At 31.0% G+C, this 18691-nt stretch overlaps 6 protein-coding genes across 13 annotated transcripts in view; 4 read left to right on the plus strand and 2 right to left on the minus strand.

Moving 5' to 3' along the window:
- Positions 1 to 266: 266 nt before the first annotated feature.
- LOC126854135 (leucine-rich repeat-containing protein 49) lies at positions 267 to 8723 on the minus strand. Of its 6 annotated transcripts, none has more exons than XR_007688066.1 (10): positions 8454 to 8723; positions 8103 to 8257; positions 7348 to 7986; positions 5660 to 6957; positions 5209 to 5579; positions 4869 to 5108; positions 1970 to 2173; positions 1448 to 1712; positions 717 to 990; positions 267 to 631 (listed from the first exon to the last, which is right to left on the minus strand). XR_007688066.1 is itself a non-coding variant. In XM_050600541.1 (7 exons), the coding sequence occupies exons 1-7, from the start codon at positions 8481 to 8483 to the stop codon at positions 3803 to 3805; spliced, it is 2736 nt and encodes a 911-aa protein (XP_050456498.1). In that variant the 5' UTR covers positions 8484 to 8723; the 3' UTR covers positions 3672 to 3802. The 6 variants fall into 6 exon arrangements, 2 of the variants coding, with proteins under 2 accessions (XP_050456498.1, XP_050456497.1); XR_007688067.1 differs by having other exon boundaries at positions 268 to 631; positions 846 to 990; XR_007688068.1 differs by lacking the exons at positions 267 to 631; positions 717 to 990 and adding an exon at positions 1092 to 1413 and having other exon boundaries at positions 1504 to 1712.
- LOC126854178 (uncharacterized) lies at positions 2219 to 4097 on the plus strand. Its single transcript, XM_050600623.1, has 2 exons — positions 2219 to 3268; positions 3608 to 4097. The coding sequence occupies exons 1-2, from the start codon at positions 2824 to 2826 to the stop codon at positions 3880 to 3882; spliced, it is 720 nt and encodes a 239-aa protein (XP_050456580.1). The 5' UTR covers positions 2219 to 2823; the 3' UTR covers positions 3883 to 4097.
- An 88-nt stretch (positions 8724 to 8811) lies between the features above and the next one.
- On the plus strand, positions 8812 to 9625 carry LOC126854187 (39S ribosomal protein L54, mitochondrial). The gene is made up of 2 exons (XM_050600638.1): positions 8812 to 9051; positions 9203 to 9625. Exons 1-2 carry the CDS (start codon positions 8955 to 8957, stop codon positions 9505 to 9507), a joined length of 402 nt encoding a protein of 133 aa, XP_050456595.1. The 5' UTR covers positions 8812 to 8954; the 3' UTR covers positions 9508 to 9625.
- A 398-nt stretch (positions 9626 to 10023) lies between these two features.
- LOC126854150 (chitinase-3-like protein 1) lies at positions 10024 to 13659 on the plus strand. Of its 2 annotated transcripts, none has more exons than XM_050600569.1 (5): positions 10024 to 10170; positions 11766 to 11829; positions 11901 to 12568; positions 12684 to 12976; positions 13143 to 13659. In XM_050600569.1, exons 2-5 carry the CDS (start codon positions 11766 to 11768, stop codon positions 13558 to 13560), a joined length of 1443 nt encoding a protein of 480 aa, XP_050456526.1. In that variant the 5' UTR covers positions 10024 to 10170; the 3' UTR covers positions 13561 to 13659. The 2 variants fall into 2 exon arrangements, with proteins under 2 accessions (XP_050456526.1, XP_050456525.1); XM_050600568.1 differs by lacking the exon at positions 10024 to 10170 and adding an exon at positions 11449 to 11522.
- Positions 13660 to 15448: 1789 nt separating this feature from the next.
- LOC126854162 (putative GPI-anchor transamidase) lies at positions 15449 to 17068 on the minus strand. The gene is made up of 4 exons (XM_050600604.1): positions 16681 to 17068; positions 16004 to 16609; positions 15807 to 15917; positions 15449 to 15726 (listed from the first exon to the last, which is right to left on the minus strand). The coding sequence occupies exons 1-4, from the start codon at positions 16741 to 16743 to the stop codon at positions 15490 to 15492; spliced, it is 1017 nt and encodes a 338-aa protein (XP_050456561.1). The 5' UTR covers positions 16744 to 17068; the 3' UTR covers positions 15449 to 15489.
- An 891-nt stretch (positions 17069 to 17959) lies between these two features.
- The window catches only part of LOC126854055 (dnaJ homolog subfamily C member 13), a 69025-nt gene continuing 68293 nt past the window's right edge, over positions 17960 to 18691 (plus strand). Inside the window, exons 1-2 of one of the 2 annotated variants that reach the window (XM_050600432.1) lie at positions 17960 to 18402; positions 18579 to 18685. The gene's annotated coding sequence lies outside the window, so the exon portion shown is untranslated. The remainder of the gene's footprint in view (positions 18403 to 18578; positions 18686 to 18691) is intronic. The other variant, XM_050600433.1, reaches the window with a different exon arrangement.

Here is an 18691-nt window from a genome sequence, read left to right on the forward strand (position 1 = left end):
TCAGTAATTCTCTCATTCTGGCACCGCACACACAACTTTTCTCACTGTCGGACAAAAACAGGATTATTTCTGACATCATTATTCGTCGTTTTGGTTTTGTCCGGCCCCATATGTTAAAGAAGCTTACTTTTCTTTCAAGAGGCCGACGTAAAGAAATAGTATCGCTGTAAAACCGATAATGAATTTTCCAAGATACCAAGCAAAATTGGTCGTGCAGTGTGGCATCGCGAATATTTCGAATCATTGAGTCAATAGCTCGATTCACTTGACATATTTTTCAATATTTAGACAAGGCTATCTATATTTTACTTTTTCATGCTTCAACCATGTTATATAAAGCGGTTAATGGAAGCCTATATGGAAACAAATGATAAATTTGCCTCTAAACGCGTGTGTCAAAAATCTTGTAAAATTTTCACGCGCTATCTAATTTATTCATAACAAATTTATTTTTGTAGACTGTAGACACGATTTATTCGATCTGTATTTTGCAATATGGATGTATAAGTTCTGTGTAACATTTAGTGTCATTTCTGTGTCATTTCGAAACATTTTGTAAGCGACGTTTCCTTAACGAAAATTTGGTACAAAGCCATAGCATGTCGTATCCTTATAATCCTCAGCTTTTTAACTGTAAAAAGGAAAGACAACAAAACTATTAAATTTTTTATATTAAAAGCGAATTGTCTCATTTACTCCGATCAATTGTTTCGTACTCAATGTCTTTTCAAAGGAATCATGTAAGACAAAAGTGTCGATTTGAATATTTGGAGGTGTAACATCGCCTCTCAGAGCTTCTTCGTGATCTCTAAGGCGAGACTAAAGCGAGAAAGATGTTGAATGACCTGTCAACATATTTGCCGTCTTGACAACACCCTCGGGCTGAACTGTCCAGGAGCGAAGGAAAAAGGAAAAAGTGTCCACGAGATGACACCCCTTCGTTCCACGCTCATTAGGATGAATTCCTCGGTCACGTGTCACGCGTGCTTACTGGCATATGTAAATTTAAATATGTCTGTCTAACTGTACGATTTTAGAACAAAAAAAAAAAAAAATAACATAAAAAAATATGTTAGAAGGTTTTCTTATATATCGTTCAATTTACAGTAGATTTGAGAACAACATGATCAAGCATTAATATTATTAATTGAAAACTAAGACAACTAATTTTAAAAAAATAACATAACATTTTAACTTTTAAAATTTTTGAGCAAACTAAAGTTAGAAATTTTATGGAAAACAATTTGCATTTTCTTTCAGTGATAAAGTCAAATAAATTTCTGTAAAGAAAGAATACAATTTAGTTACACTAAAAGATGTTTACATCACTCAGCAAAATTAGCTGTCATATACACGATCAAAATAATAGTGCAATCTCTTTCGTTCTCTTTTATTCACACATCGTGTTGTTCACTGCAAAAATAGAAGACAGACAATCTCGTTCTACCAACAACGTTGTGCGCCAGCAGCTGCAACCATATGGCATTCTTTCTGTGATCTTACTCTAAGAGCTCGTTAATACGATCCTCTCGGATGTTGCCAACACACAGTTAATATTAGTTTCGAGTATGTTTTCTTAATGTATGAATGACACCGCCGACTTCCACCAGGGTCTTCCTCGATAACCACCTGGTTAACATCCTGTGTACTCTACGTTATTTCTAAAAGGATATGCATCGGGTTGCTATATCTTAATCGTGTCATTTTTCTCTCTAAACAAGATTAAACAAAAATATTTGTCATCAATAAGAATAAATTAATAACATAATAAATATATAAATATGAATAAGATTAATTAGCAATTTGGATTAAATATAAAAATTGTTATTATAAAAAAAAATATCGATGTGATTGTAGCTTCTTCCAAGCAATTGTAAAAGATGACAAACTTGAAAAATTAATGATTTCTTAATTTAAAAATAATTAATTCTTCAACTTTGCTTCACGTATATATAATTTATGTACGTACACGTGCCAGACTTCAAATCTAGTATATCATTGATACGTTTCCATCACGCAGATTCTAATCAAAGAAGCTAGTACGAAGGATTTTTCTTTTGTAGAGTTACTCATAACAAGAAAACGAAGAGAAACATGGTGGTTCATTGGTTCGCAGTCAGCGAAAGCGGCGGGGTTTCTTGAGCTTTCGAGCCAATGGAAACACGTCGATTTGCTAAAAATACATTTTGAATCAGTAGGAGGAGATGAAACAACACACCTCCTTCACGGAGAGATACAAGAAATATTCTTACAAGTATATATCTCATCCAGAGTAGGACGTCGCGGTAACTCAGTCGACTCACCCGAGAAGAGTTAAACGGATACAATAAACTACAATTAACTTGAATCAAGAAATCATGTGTCTCGTCGCGATCTAATCGAGGATCGTTAATAAAATAAATATACAAAAATATCTCGAAAAGATACAAATATTCGCGCAAAAATCGATATGTGCAAATTCATTGTGCTATTTGAAAACCGGCATGATCGATAAAAAAAAATAATTATGGAATGATAAAAAATCGATCGATTAAAAAATCATCGTATATAAGAGGAATAAAATCGATAACATGTAGAATATTTCAAATACAACTTACTCAGAAGAGGGATCAATTTTTTAAACTAAGCGCACGATATCCTGGATTATCTTTTCACAATTGCGCACAGTGTGGAACATTATGTTTAAAACATTGATTGCATTAATCGAGCGCAAAATCTGTACTTAATATTCTTCATTAATTGTTGGCTAAATAATTCTTAATCAGAACTGATATATTCTAACGATTAAATATATGTCATTCGAGAGATAATATAAAAATCATAATGAAAACTGGCGGAGGCACTTCAAATCATCGCTCGAATTCGAACATGGAGCAACGTTTAAGAAGTCCAAAGTGCGCGAGATGTCGAAACCATGGTGTAATATCCGGTTTGAAGGGTCACAAGAGATCCTGCGCGTGGAAGGATTGCCGATGTCCCTGTTGTTTGTTAGTCGTCGAAAGGCAAAGAGTGATGGCAGCGCAAGTTGCTTTACGTAGACAACAACAAGCGCAAGGTGATCTTCATCTATCTTCGGTGAATAAGGTATCAACAGACACCGCAAATCCTCCTTATTATATTAAAGCAAAATACGACGAGCCAGACGCTGCCTGTCTTGGTAGAAAAGCTAAGAATTTTCAAAGGCATCATTTACATTTCACGCAGACGAGTATCAGTGTGACACAGGGATTCTACGGATTAAATGCCGTACATAATTTACCTAGCGCGTGTGAGTATTTATATTTCCATAGACATCTCATTCCCATCGATATTTTAATAAATTCTGTACGTTTTATTTCGCCGAAAATAAGTTTTTCAAATATTTAAATCGATATACATATCGATATGCATCGATATATATACACATCGACATTTCAAATATATAAAACTGCTCTCAAGATTAAAAATTATCTGACAAACTCGATCAAATTTTATATTGAAAAATTTAATAAAAAGCTCGATTATATATACAGAGATTTAATATTTTCACTTTGATATTTGCATTATCGATAGACACATTTTAAAATATCTTTATAATTACTTACAAAAGATTGTTTGCACATTTCAGTATCAACACATCCGCGTTTGTTGACTTTATCCTCTCTCGGATGCGATCAAAAACAAGAAGCTGAACCCACATTGAAAGTACAATCTTTCCATTCTGCATATCCAACAATTCCCTGGTTCAATGAGGTAACGCAATCGTATATAGCGAATGGGGACTTGAATAATTTTATTTCTACGAGAGATTTGCAGAACTGTCCTACTACAAATAATGAATCTTGTTTAGAAAAGAAAGCACCAATTTCGTTCAGTGTCGAATCTATTATCGGTACAAAATGATATTCCGATATCCGTACATTTTAACTGTTTGAGTAATATGAAGGAGCTAATAGGTTTTCGAATAATTTAATTTAATCTGAGAATAGCATTCTGTACACGACAACAAAATGCGACTATCGGACATTGAAAATAGCTGTTAATAAAATATATGCATTTAAGACAACAAACTGTATAATACTGAATAATAATTAAATTTAAATAAAATTCAAGAAGTAATATTTGTTGGTACTCAAACAGTTAATCATGATGATAAAAATACATATATACAGGTCAAACAATTGTGCTATTAAATAATTTGCACATTGTGCAAATCGTATGTACAATCGTATGTATGCTGCATAATCAATTCTTTAGCATATTATAATAATATTTTTTTTATTGGCTACATATATATAGAAAAAAATTTTAACAATACTTAAATAGAATTTATTGTTTTATACATAAATACCCATTCTAGCAAACATATTGAATATATTCATAGCAATAACAACACAAATTTGTCTGCTGTATATGTACGTTCCATATCTTTTTAATATGGCCAAACTGAGCATTAATGATTCTGCGTATCGTCCATTAAAAATTATAAATTACGCAATATCGTAATAGATATTAAGGCACAAACATGATATTACTTATTACTTTCAAGTGTTTTGCTGCAACGTTTCATGTATACATCCATTTCAGAAAAGTCAGATAAAGTATTATAAATAATTTCATATAAAACACATGGCCACTGCTTTTCTAGAAACTGTAATTTTTGTATAGCATTTATAGTAAGATTAATTAAATTTAGGAAATGCATTTTCCCTTTGTGTCTCCAGATAAGATCTTCCTATAAATATATTGTAAAAATACTCTAATCTTAAAGCGTTAATATTATTATTATGTACAAATATTATATTTTAACTTGTAAAGTTTAATATAAAGAAGTTAAATATAAAAAAATCTTATAATATGTAAAGTATAAAGTAACATATTTTTCTTACCTGTGTTACACTTCCTTTTCTCCATTGTAATGCTTCCTTGGCAACAACACTTCTAAATGCTGGGTCACAGTTGAACAGAAATTGTTTGGCAGTAATCTGTTGTCCATTTTGCCTTTGCACTTTTTCTAGATGAAGTCTTTGTAATAAAGGTTGTAATAAAGAATCTGGCAGTGAACACATTACTATATCTATAAGACCGGCATATTCTTGATTTGCACGTTCAATCTCTTCAGTTGTAATCTATAAAAATATTAAATTTTAATTTCAGATAAAAATAATATGCATATATATATATATATATATATATATATATATATATATATATATATATATATTATACCTCTTTGCCGTTGATTATTGCAAGTCCCCAATGAGCTAATCGGAATATAGCATACATTTTCCAATCCTTAGATATAACAGGATTGCCTGTATCTATCTGTATACTGGTCAATCCCTGTACCTCAGCTAAAGCATTGAATTGACCAAGAAGACTAATATTAGTTTCTTTAAAGGTGAAATGTTCTGCATGAGGAAATCTGTTTTTTAATTTGCTTAAAATTTTTGCCACGTCGTTAAATTGTACATAATTAAATTTTACAACATTGACATCCTGAGCCTTTGACACGTCCCAAGTCTTATCTATAAAGCGTAAAGCACCTTGACCATAAATGTTCAAGCATCGACCGACAATTTCTATTAAGTAATCTCCGCCTAAAAAATATTCTATGTAATATTACATTTTAAAGAAATATATATTTTTGAGAAAAATTGAAAAAATCGCCTTAACCTACCCTGTTCCCTCTCTTTAGGTGGTACTTGTTGAGGAGGTGGACTCGGAGGAGCAAGGGCTCTAAATTTTGCTCTAGCTGTCGCAGCTCTATTGCTTTTGTAATATACTACTTTTTTTGCTTGAGCACTTTTAATTCTACTACTTTTATCTTTATCGAATTCGTGAGATTTGTGAACTGTATTCTTAGGAATCGATGAAGTGCTAGAATCACTTAGCAATGACTTACAACTATCTAAACTACTAGTCTTTGAACTTAAGGAGCAATATCCAGAAGAACTTATGGTTGATTTCGATTGGCAATCGCTTTGCCCATCTTGATTATTAAATACTTTTATATTTTGAACCAATCTGTTATTTACACTTTTATTTTCATTCATTACATTGCATTTGAAAGATTTTTTATTTGTCTTATCATGTGCATGATTTTCATTATCTTTATCATTGAAATTTTCTGCAGTAACCAAAGAGATATCTTTTGCTAAAGTGAGCTTTTTACAAACAGTAGATTTGTCATAATCTATAGACGAACCATAATTGTTTGGAGTAAACAAGTGACTTCTTAAACCACTTTTTAAACTTTCATGACTTTCTAAACTGTCTGATTCGCTATCCGATGTGTTCTCAATGTCACCAAGCATTTTTGTTTTACGTATATTTTCTTTATCATTCTTAGACAATCTATCCTCGAATTTATTACTAGTTAAACTATCTACTATCGAACCTAATATGGGTGGAAGTTTAAATTCTAAAGGATATGATTTAGATGTATCCTCTAATTTAAACAAGTTATCGCTGGAATTGCTTCTCTTTTTTATATGAATCTTTTTTGCTTCCACATTTTCATTTATTGATGTTAGACTACCAAAGCCTTTCATTTTAGCTTTATCTAAATTCTTTGGATTTACAGTATGAAATTTATTAGAGTTTTGCATATGTAATACGTTAACATTGTTGCTTGTATTTGCTGTTTTATTGGAATTATTAAGAGAAACTTTGGTTCTAGATCTAAGAAATTCCCAATTCGTTTTAGCATTTGATATCACTTCTTCTCTACGTACATTCATGCAAACCTGTGCACTAAGATCAAGAAACGCTGAATTAGATTGCTCTTTAGAGAATCTCCAAGCCATTGCTGTTCTCCGAATTTGTTCACTAATTTGCATTGTTGATAAAAGTTGTAGATTTGGCAAATATGATACAAGGAAAGAGATATAATCAGTATTTAAAGTTACTGGATTGCCATCAATGGTTATTTCTTTAATTTGCAAAGCTTTTGCAAGACTACACATATCTTCAATTCTAAAACATTAAAACAATCTAGTAGTATTATACATATACTAGTAGTATTATACATATACTATTGTAGAAATAAAACATCTAAATATATCCCTTGGATTTAAAAAAATTGCATGGAACATATAGAATATAGTTTGGATAATTTTTTCGGGAATTTATTTTATAATATTTTTAATGTTTTTTCTTTATTTTTTAATTTAGTTGTGCAAAAAATGGAACATGTTGAAAGAATAATATGGAAACAAAGCCTTTCTCGTATAATATATATTAAATTTATATGTGTTTAAAACTAATATACAAAAATAAAATTTATAAGCATAAATATATGTAAAACTAAATTAAATAAAACTTTTGTTACTAATTAAATACATAATTATCTTTAATGTTACTTACTTATGAATATCATTGTTGCTTAAATATAATTTTTGTAATTGTGGTGTTTGACCAAATCCTAATAATTTTTTTAATTTATTCCGTCGTAGATTCAGCTCTTTTAATGCAGTTAAGCCTTGAAAGTCATTGCAACCTATGATTTTAATATTATTCCCTGCTAAATTGAGTACTTTTAACAATAATAAATCCTCTAGGCCAGTTATTTGTTGGATTTGATTGCCATGCAAATCTAAGACTTCTAGTTTGAAAAGTTGTTTTAAACCTTCAATTTTTCTGATTCTATTTTTCCCTATTAAAAGCACTCGTAGATTTTCTAAAAGCCCCAGATTGCATACTTTTTCAATTTGATTATCATATAAATCAAGAAATACAAGCTTTGTCAATTGAGAGAAATTAGAACTTTCAATCTTAGTCAAAAGATTATGCTGAAGGGACATTAATCGCAATTTTGGCTCCCCAATCACATTAGGAAATGTTGTCAAACCTCGCCTATCGAGACATATTCTGTCAGGGTTCTTTTCTCTTTCGGCAGGAGTTCTTGATGCCACAATTGTTCTTGCTTCTCTTGTCCATTGTAATGTAACCACATCGCACCCTTCAGTTTCTCCATGTTCAATCTCAAATTGAGTTCCAGTAGAACTGTCAAACCAATAATTTTAACCATATAAAAATAGGAATGTTTTAAATTAAATTTACAATGCTTTAGAATTAATTTCCATTAAATGAAATTGACTGCTTTTGCTGTCCTTAATTACCTAAGTGAATTATAAGAACGTTTTGATAACTTGGGAGGTATTGGTGCACCTGGTAAAATTGGCAAAGCAGCTGCTATTGTCAAAAATTGATTTTCCTCTGGAATGCTACCTTGAATAGTTGATTTTCCTTTCACATTAAATGATACTTTTCTCGTCTGTAGGAAATAAAACTTATAGATAGCTACAGAATATCATAACAAAAACGAACAGATAATAGGTGATGCATCATATATTTTATATGATAATCACAGAAATATTTCCAAAAAATAATGTTGTCTGTATTTAATAGAACTATGTTCATTCAAAGTATTAGTTGTTTCGAATTATATATTTTGAAAGAACGATTCTCACCCGCGTTGTAGTATTATTGTCCAATGGCATTACATAACCGAGTATAAAAGTGTAATTAACCCATCAATGGAATGGTATATTTTATGGTATATATCTAACATTTAAAAATATTTCACATTGTGTCTTTAGTCTAATTGTAAGATTATTAATTACAAGTCATAGTTAAATCTCCTCGATCCAAAATGTCGATAGAAATAATATTTCTTGTTTGTCATTGCGCAGTCGTATTTATACATAGGTTGTGATCGTATAACGACTAATAACAGATTAGGACTAGCAAGTCGATAAATTTTCTAGAAAATTTTTACAGTTGTAATCTTTTTCATGCTGTTGTGGTTAAGAAAAAAGAACTAGACGATGGCTCCTTAGAGAAATTTTAAAATTGCGATTTCAAGTTGTCATCTTTTTCTGTGACTGGGGAAAAATATCTGCACAGTAGCTCTCTAAAATTTGGTGATCTATTTAACCTATATGTAGAGAGTGAAAACAATATTATTCAGAATGAATTTTTCCACAGTTTACCGGCTTTTTCATTTTTCAAGAAATTCTATAATACCGATTCAATATACAATACAAACTAAAAATTATGCTAAACCAGGTAAACCAATTGTCATTGCAACAATATTTTAAAAAGACTGACAAAATTTATTATTTATTTGTAACTATCTATTATAACTGCATTAAATATTATACACTAAATTTAAATTACAAATATACAATTTATAATAATACTCTTTCTTTTTTTCTAGTAATCCAGGCAGGAATGAAAAAACCAAGAAAATCAATGGTTGCTGTAGAGAAGAAAGTATTACCTGTAGAAACAGATGTTAATAGACTCCTGACTTATGTATGTGGTACAAATATTTTTAAAGAAGGGGGAGAAGATGTCAAGATAAAGCCAGATTCTGAGTATCCTAGTTGGTTATGGACTATCAGAACTGGTCCTCCACCTTCTTTGGAAGAATTAGATCCAAATACAAAACAGTATTGGAGAAGGCTGCGATTACTCGGATTAAAAAGGAATAATAGAGAAAAAGCAACTAAAAAATTTTAATGTATCATGTAAATATGTATTATACACATATATAATTACAATTTTATCAGTGTTGAATATTATTACTTTTAAATTGTAAATTAACATGAAAGACGCAATAAATGATAAATAAAAATAAGATTATATTGTCATTTGTTAAGGCCTCTGCAAAAAAAAATATTCTCTTGATAAAAATTGCAACAGATTATATATTACTATTATCACGAGTGAATAGGAGGCAAAAGATTGTTATTTTGCTATGAGTGATTCATTTGAAAGGTGAGTAAGTATGATAAGGGTTTTACAAGAATAAGCACCTTAAATACGTATAAGCTTATTCGCTCTAATCAGTGTCACGCCCCAAGAAATAAATTCGTCATTAATGATAAATTGGGCGGTATCCCGTATACCACTCATAAAAGGAAGTATATGATAAATATCATAATTCCAATTGTGAGCTTATTTGTTTCCTCAATTAAAGATCTCCAAGATATAACTATAAGTATCAAGATTGCGCAAATATGAATTTTTCTATATATAAACGTGTGCAGAGCACAGATTATATATTGTGCTCGCGTTAACATTATCTGTCAAAATCGATATATTATCATTTAAAAGTGATATCAAGATACATCCGATGAAAGAAGAACCGCGTTTCGACATTCTGGCGATTGGTAATCAAAGGTAATTAATTTCTACATAATTTTTATTATTCATACTATTTATTCAAAGAATCATCATTGATTTGAGATTCAATCAAAGATTCAAAATTTATCAAGATTTTATAAATCTAAATTTCATTAAAATTTATATTAAAAACTATATATTTAATTTATATATTTATGTGTGGATGTTTAAATGTTTTTTCAAAATTTTTCTTAATCTTATGTTAAAATTGTTATTTTATTTCAATTAAAATAAAGCGCGTTAATTGTATTATTCACTGTTATTTGCGTCTTCAGTCATCCACATACATAATTATAATATCATACACATCTGTTTATAATTGTTTTATATATCTTTTATCATTGTTTTTCATTTTGTTGCAAACGTTATGATCTATAGCTTCATTTGTAAATGTATCTTGTAAATATGATTTGTAATTTATTGAATTATTGCTCGATGATGTGAGATCGAGTAAACTTGAGTATAATGATATTTAATTGATAATCAATATCTCGCACTTGTGGAATATTTGGATAACAGAGAATTTGTACGATGTAATAATAATTTAACGATGCAGAGGTCTTAAAAGTAAAATGTTGTGAAAAAACAATAAAAATAAATAATGCATTTATTTAAATAATGCATTTGCTTTTGATTTAAAATTAAATATATATGTTATGTAAGTAGAGTTGTCAAAATTCTCTGCTGATTGGAATAAATCAAAGACGTTCTCCATTATTTACTTATCGAATATTATATGTATAATCCCGATCCACAAAAAATAACACGCATTGATCAATTATTATAATATCATTTATATATCATTTTACGAAATTTTAAAAATATATTTAAATAATTGATATATTGTACATATAATACAAAATGATATATATATATATATATATATATATATATATATATATATATAAATGCTGATTGAAAAATTAACGTGTTGATCCCTTTGTATATAGAATTAGAAGATATATAGAGACAAAAAGATAGAGAAATAAAGATGTAAGATATATAAAGAAAAATACATATATATAAATAATAATCACCCTTATGCAAAGTACTTGACGAACGACACAGGTGTTCAGGTCAGATCTATGGATTGATTTGTAGAATCAGGTGTTTAACAAAATTAAATATATAATGACGTTGCACCTGTATGTTTTCGAAAGTTTTTCACGATAATAATGTATATATCTTTTCTTGCACGCTTGAATGAATTATATTGACATTAATCGTGATTAAACAGACGAAAATCGCGCATTATTACTTTCGACAGAGCATATATATATCGTGTGCGAGAATGAAATTTTGGTACATTGTTAGGTACTATCGAAGGAATCGATTCTGCTTAAAACGAGGTAAAAACAATAAATATTTCCTAATGATCTATTTATCTCCTGTAAAAATCGGCAATTTTTTCGAAGAGCAAAACTTGACGATTATCAGAGATAATTATAATGGATATTCTATTAAATATACATTTATTTACACGAGAATATTTATGTAATATTCTTAAAATTTCTCTTAAAAATGTATAATTTTTTCCTAAAAATGTATAATTATTCTACCAAAATTTACATTTTTCAACATTTAATTTGCAGATGAATCGTTGGATATTCTTTTTCGCGGCTTTGGCCGCTTTGGCTTCGGCTGCCAATTCAGAAAGTAAGATCTATTAAAAGAAGATTTGATTCTCTTCTACGACATTTATTAATAATATTTTTCTAATCCCGCAGAGAAGATCGTATGCTACTTCGGTAGCTGGTCCGTTTACCGACCTCCGGGTGGCAAATTTGACATTTCTTACATTCCACCGTGGCTTTGCACACATATGATCTATACTTTTGTCGGTATCACTTCGGACGGTGGTGTCAAAGTTTTGGATGCATGGCAAGATCTGACCGATAATTGGGGCAAGGGTGGTTTCCAAAGATTCAACAAGCTTCGGGAACTGAGTCCGGGAACTAAGACCCTCATCGCCATCGGTGGATGGAACGAAGGATCTTCTAGATATTCTGAGGTCGTCGGCAATCCGCTTCTTCGCTCAAGATTTGTCAAAAATATCGTTGAATTCGTAGAGAAATACGATTTCAATGGTTTCGATCTCGATTGGGAATATCCTAATCAGCGAGGTGGCAAGCCAGAAGATGTGCAGAACTTCGTACGTCTACTCGAGGAACTGAGACCTGAATTTGATAAACGCGGGCTTATTCTCAGCGCTGCCGTTGCCGCTGCCGAGCCTTCAGCTTCTCTATCCTACGATATTCCCAAATTGTCCAAGAATTTAGATTTCATCAACATTATGGCATACGATCTTCATGGTGCCTGGGAGAAAACAACTGGTCTTAATGCCCCGCTTTATCCGCGCAAAGGCGAGTCTGGAAATGAACTTAAACTCAATGTCGTAAGTATCTGTTTTCTTTGTGCAGCTCATTGGCAACAGTATAAATTATCAAATATTAAAATCGATAGGTGTGAAATAAATATTCTCAAAAAAAAAAAAAATATTTTTCTCATAGGATGCATGCGTACGTTATTGGTTGGAAAGTGGTTGCGCGCCCGAGAAGCTGATTCTCGGTGTGGGATTCTATGGTAGGGCATTCACTCTCGCCGACAAGAACCAGAATGGTGTTGGAGCTCCTGCCAGAGGAGCTGGTGCTGCTGGTCCGTATACTCGTGAGCCTGGAATGCTCGGCTACAATGAAATTTGCGAGTTCGTGAAACAAGGTGGATGGACTGTTATCCGCGACGAAGAGCAACGCGTTCCATACGCTGTCAAGGGCGATCAATGGGTTGGCTATGACGATGTAACGTAAGTGATTTTTTCATTATTTTAGATAATTCTTTCACAATGTATTTCCCTATAATTCAAGTAACGGAATTTTTCTCCGATTTACCATATTCTCCCATGTGTTTTATTGAACAGAATAATGTTCAATAGCAATGATATTACGTATGTATATAATTATTTCACACAGTTCCCTTAACGAAAAGATGGATTACATCAATTCCTTGAATCTCGGTGGTGCGATGTTATGGAGTATCGAAACCGATGACTTCAACGGCAATTGTGGTGAAAAGTATCCTCTGCTGAAAGCATTGAATATTAAATTGAGAGGAGGAGTTCCGACAGAGCCGCCTAAACCGACAGAAGGGCCTAATAAGACAAATCCGCCAACTGAACAACCGACACAACCACCAGCGACTCCTCCTCCCACAGGTATTTGCAAGAAACCTGGTTACGTCCGTGATGAAAAAGACTGCAGCGTATTCTACCAATGCATAAATGTTAATGGCAGTTATGAAATAGTAAGATTTACTTGTCCAAATGGACTAGCCTTTGATCCCAGCATAAATGGTTGCAACTTTAAAAATAATGTTGCCGGATGCAATTAATGATAACAACTGCTGTCACATGTAACAATGCCATATAATAAATAAATACGTATATATGTACAATTTGTATTACCTATATAAATATAATCATTAAACACATTTTTTCACCCTTATTTTTTCTCGCGTTGTTTATAAAAACAATATAAAAGAGAAGACATTATACTTTCATAATATATTGTATATTAGAATAATCATGGCAATACTATACTAATCATTATTGCATAAAATAAAAAGAATATAATCATGCACAAATTTATTCTAATATTGCAAACATCTTGCATTTAATAAAATATAACGTGATAAATAGAGAATATAAATTTTAAAATTAGATTCTTGATATTTACAATAGAGTATGAATATATATATTGCAGAATATAAAAAAAATAACAACACTTCTATTATTAAATATTAGCATTGTACATATTGTGGATCATCACATGATTCTGTAAGTGTGTTGAATATTAATCCTGATTCACAATAGTATGCCATTGGTACATCTTGATTGTATTCACAACGATAAAACTTGCCGCAATTAAATGGATCTCTCAAGTAACCTTGCTTCATGCAATTTGGCAAAAGAGGAACCGTTGGAATCGTTGGAAAAGTATGTAAAGCAGGATCTATAGGAGCCAGTTGATCTAGAGGTGACTCCTTAGAATTTAATTCGTGTACTTCTATGAAGTTTTGATTTGCTACATATGTTTGTGCAGAACATATCAGAAGACAAAAGATACAAAAAAATATGCGCCACATCTGTAACATATATCAATATATCAATAATAATATTAAAATCGCAATAACAAAAGTTTACTATCACTATCTGATTTGATAGTTTATGTTACAGAATATTCAAGAGAAAAATCTCTTTATAAAAATGTACTCACTTTATATGAATGTATGGAGAGTATTTATCTAATGTAAATATGTATATGCGTATTTTTCATGCACATGTACACAAATATACTTTTTAGAAGAATTGCAAGAAATTGTAAGAAATATAAGTATACCATACAAGACTAACGTTCACGATAAACTGATACTTTGATCTCGGAAAGCTCATATTTATATGCAAACATAATTATCTCAATAAAACGGAAAATCCAATTTTCTATTAAATTCTGATGCGCAACGCATTACGTCATTCGCTGCGCAATACACGGAACTGTTTATTCTTGTATTATGCTGAATAAACAAATTGTGCTTTTTATTTACGAAGTAGATATTAATTTAATGACAACATGACTGATAATGATTTGTATTAAGGTCATTTCACTGACCTAGGCCAAGACAAAGATATCTATGATCTATTTGAAAAATGATAATATCGAGATATATTATACAAGCTTATATAAATTTTAATTAAATGAAAAGTATTTAAAAACTTAGCCGATAAAAGATTTTTCAAAACTAGAACATACAGTGTTGAAGATGTCTCATACTACATTACTCTTATAGTTAAAAAATAAAATCTATATTTTTTAATATTAATATGATTATATATATATATATATATATATATATATACATTAAAAAATCGTTGTTTGACTATGATCTATTTATATAAAGCAAAAAAAATTAAAAAGAGAAAATGATGAGAATACAGTCATATTAATAGTCATATTAATAAAGAAAAGAAATGGCAATTTATTTAGTAAAAGAAGATAATGGAAACTCACTGTTACTTCTTACATGCATTCTCATCTAAAGTCTATAAAAATAAGTATTAATTCTTAGATAAGTGTTATATATGCTTGGATTAAAGATGAAAAGAAAAAAGAGAACAAGTACAGAAGATAGTTAAGAATAGCAATTTTCTATTGTAACAATCATGCAAATTGATAGTATGGATTAAAAACATACCTATTTTTTATAATTTCCAAGTAATAAATTAAAATCAAATGGCAGAAAGCTTCTGTCTATTCTTATTATTCATATGAATTGGGATACATCAGGGAATTGTGCAACATAACTATATTTTCCTTTTGGCTCTTCAATTTTTGTACGATTTGATTTAACAGGTAAAACATTTATTATATTTGTTGTAAGTTCCACAGGTCTAAGAGATCCAAAGAAATCTGTTACTGGCACTTTATCTGGATCTCTCCTGAATAAATCTCTTCTTACACCTACTGTAGATAAACAATAATCTCTTGGACATACTTTCAACTAAAAAAAAAGTTAAAAATTTTAAACCTTAAAGCAATATGATACACAATTTTATATTTGTGTTAAAACAATATGCTTACAAATTCACCCAAAGTTTTAGAACTAGATGGTTCCACTTTTTCCAAAAAGTTTAATGCGTAATAAGTATATCGATCTATAATGTAAACACCAATAGCAGGATCCACATGATGCTACAAATATTGTTATATATGAATTAGAATATATACTATTCTAACACAGTCATGTACTAATAATTACAATTTAACTTGTTACTTACAGAAAGTGAATCTTCTCCTACTAAACTAGAAGCAACTGCTAATATATTTGGAGAATAAAACTTTTCATACATTGAACTCGCTTGACACGTGTCAACCACAAATAGAATTTCGTGATATCTTCGTTTTTGCCACATTTGTTCTAATGCATCTCCTAACTCTTGACTAGTAATTTCTTCAGAATCTTGAAACTTTAAGAATCCATTACCACCATGACCAGTTAAATAAATTAAGATATTTGAACCCTCATCCGTTAATAGTTTCTTGGATCTTGGAGTTTCCTCCGCTAAGCGACCGGTCAATAATCTAACAAAATTTTCTACTGTTACTTCGTAACCTCTATAATCAACCTCTACATCATCGCCATAAACATTAATATGTTGTTTAATATTGTTGAAAACAGTCGCTGGTCTAGGATTCCTAGGATTGCATGCCATGTCATCGGCTATCATAAGAATGATTTGCGAATCTGGTATTCCCAAACGTTTAACACTTCGATAAATAGATAAAACATTCGCAACGTGTCGATAGTTAAACCAGAAACGCGATGTGTCGACCAAAACTGCCCAATTATTGGAATGTTCAGTTTTCGCAAAGTTTTCCGGTATCTTTAAATTTAATAAATAATATTAACAAGAGATAAATCAAATTCTGTTCATTTAATAAAAGAGATACATACCTCCCACGTGCGGCACGATATTAGAAAGGAAATCAGTATCGTCGTATAAGATATTAAATACATTTCGATGATTTATGAAATCTGTATACAATGTGAGATTATTTTTCGATCGTATAAACTATAGCGACTATCATAGATTAAATATATCGCGTCATCTAAAAAACATTTTATTCTTTCACACACATATTTTGAATATACACACTTGACGAATGTTCTATCAAACCGGAGAAACCAAACGTAATCAAACGCGGAGAAATCTAACCTAAACTAACAGAAATTAATCAAGAACACATAACCTATTTTACAAACATCCCGATGTTACAAATACTAGACAAGCGCAAAGATTACTAACAAACTAGTCATTAACCTAAACTAGTCATAACCTAAACATTTCAATTTTTCATCCATTACGGAAGATTCACATTACATCTGACATCTGACATTTGATGTCCAATAGAAAATGTGGATTTTAACCAACGACATTTTTATCCCTATAAAATAACGCTCTCCTATTGGATCGTTGTAAACTGACTGAGCGTCCATTAAGGAACACGATGTAGTCCGATTTTGAGATTCCGAGTTTGTAGTAATTGTAGTATGTAAATCAAATATGGCTGTCGCAAGGTATGTATCGAATATATACGCGAATATCACATAATAATTTGCATCGCTAATTATATTGACAGATGCATTGCAACATTCATCTGATAGTCGATTTGTCGCTCTCGATAATATTAATAGATCGAGCGAGTAACGCGTGTACGATAGCGGCAATCGCGAGAAATTCCGATTAACCCTCGCGACAATCGAGATAATATTAAACGGCAAATATTATTTTGAAGAATGATGGGAGGGAGGCATCTCGGTAACGGGAATTTGATCGCTTTGTTGATGGTATTGATAAAAAATTCTTTGTTGATGATATTGATAAAAAATTCGCCGAATAGCTCTCGCTTAATATCGTTAATATCGTGACCGTCGTGAAGGTTGGTTCAAAGCGATTCTCGCTCGTACAGTGTCACGTACGAACGAATTTTAAATCACGCGATCTGTAATACTATTGACAATGACAAGTAATTAAATAACTGATAAAAATTGCAATGCATTTATTAATAATTAGTGATAAAAGATATTCGTGTTCTACATTCGATATATATATATATATATATATTTATATATTAAAGTTTCGCCGAAATTAGCGCTCAAATAATTCGTACAGCCATATTTGAATTGTGTAGTGAACTCGGAATATCGGAATCGGACCACAATGTCCAACGGACTCGATAGTCGATCTCGCGTTCTTGTCGATTTCGCGTTCGTTTTCGATTTGTTTCGCGTGATTATCGTGGCTCGGGATATTTCTGATATAATTGCAGTTGAGTATCGTAAAAATTGAAGGAACGTAATTAATTGATTGCGTGAACTAATGCGATTGCCACATTCATAATTATATTACGATATCGTAACGGTATTACGATATTATGGTCATAAAGAGTCGCTCGACTTATATCGGGGTTTTAGATTTCCAATTTTAAATTAAAGAGAATAAATATGCCTATAAATAAACGTATAATATCGGGAGTGCTGAAAAAAGTCTCGGGCGACCGTCGTATTATGTGAAATACGGTATATTGCGTCGATATTTCAAAAGTGTGACGTCACGTTTCTCGTCAAGCCGACTCTGCGCGACTCTGGTACTCTGTAGCTGCCGGCATCGTTAAAGTAAGTATTAATGAAATCATCGAGAATAAATACATTACATTATTTTTTATTATATTTATCTAACGCGTTAAACGTTGGATGTTATGATATTGAATCGTTGTTTATGTTGTGATATTGAATCGTTATTTACGTTCTGATATTGAATCGTTGTTTTTTTTTTTTTTAAATTCTTTCAGGACAAATTGGCGGTCTACGAGATCATGGATAGGAAAACAAAGGAAGAGGAAAGGTTATTAACAAAGGAGAAAACGTAGGAACCACAGCGAAATAATCGTCGAATAAGGTAAGT

This window comes from Cataglyphis hispanica, chromosome 13 (assembly GCF_021464435.1).
Source record: "Cataglyphis hispanica isolate Lineage 1 chromosome 13, ULB_Chis1_1.0, whole genome shotgun sequence".
Lineage (NCBI taxonomy): Eukaryota > Metazoa > Arthropoda > Insecta > Hymenoptera > Formicidae > Cataglyphis > Cataglyphis hispanica.

Excerpts from the sequence above, each read along its gene's own strand:
- LOC126854135 (XM_050600540.1), bottom strand. The coding sequence starts at position 8,483 with ATGCCATTGGACAATAATACTACAACGCGG. Across the intron at positions 8,258-8,453 it reads ACAATAATACTACAACGCGG|ACGAGAAAAGTATCATTTAA; the intron begins GTGAGAATCGTT and ends TATTTCCTACAG. Across the intron at positions 6,958-7,347 it reads AGCAACAATGATATTCATAA|AATTGAAGATATGTGTAGTC; the intron begins GTAAGTAACATT and ends TTAATGTTTTAG.
- LOC126854178 (XM_050600623.1), top strand. The coding sequence starts at position 2,824 with ATGAAAACTGGCGGAGGCACTTCAAATCATCGCTCGAATTCGAACATG. Across the intron at positions 3,269-3,607 it reads ACATAATTTACCTAGCGCGT|TATCAACACATCCGCGTTTG; the intron begins GTGAGTATTTAT and ends TGCACATTTCAG.
- LOC126854162 (XM_050600604.1), bottom strand. The coding sequence starts at position 16,743 with ATGTATTTAATATCTTATACGACGATACTGATTTCCTTTCTAATATCG. Across the intron at positions 15,918-16,003 it reads TAGGAGAAGATTCACTTTCT|CATCATGTGGATCCTGCTAT; the intron begins GTAAGTAACAAG and ends CAATATTTGTAG. Across the intron at positions 15,727-15,806 it reads CTAAAACTTTGGGTGAATTT|TTGAAAGTATGTCCAAGAGA; the intron begins GTAAGCATATTG and ends CTTTTTTTTTAG.
- LOC126854187 (XM_050600638.1), top strand. The coding sequence starts at position 8,955 with ATGAATTTTTCCACAGTTTACCGGCTTTTTCATTTTTCAAGAAATTCT. Across the intron at positions 9,052-9,202 it reads TAAAAATTATGCTAAACCAG|TAATCCAGGCAGGAATGAAA; the intron begins GTAAACCAATTG and ends CTTTTTTTCTAG.
- LOC126854150 (XM_050600569.1), top strand. The coding sequence starts at position 11,766 with ATGAATCGTTGGATATTCTTTTTCGCGGCTTTGGCCGCTTTGGCTTCG. Across the intron at positions 11,830-11,900 it reads TTCGGCTGCCAATTCAGAAA|AGAAGATCGTATGCTACTTC; the intron begins GTAAGATCTATT and ends CTAATCCCGCAG. Across the intron at positions 12,569-12,683 it reads ATGAACTTAAACTCAATGTC|GATGCATGCGTACGTTATTG; the intron begins GTAAGTATCTGT and ends TTTTTCTCATAG.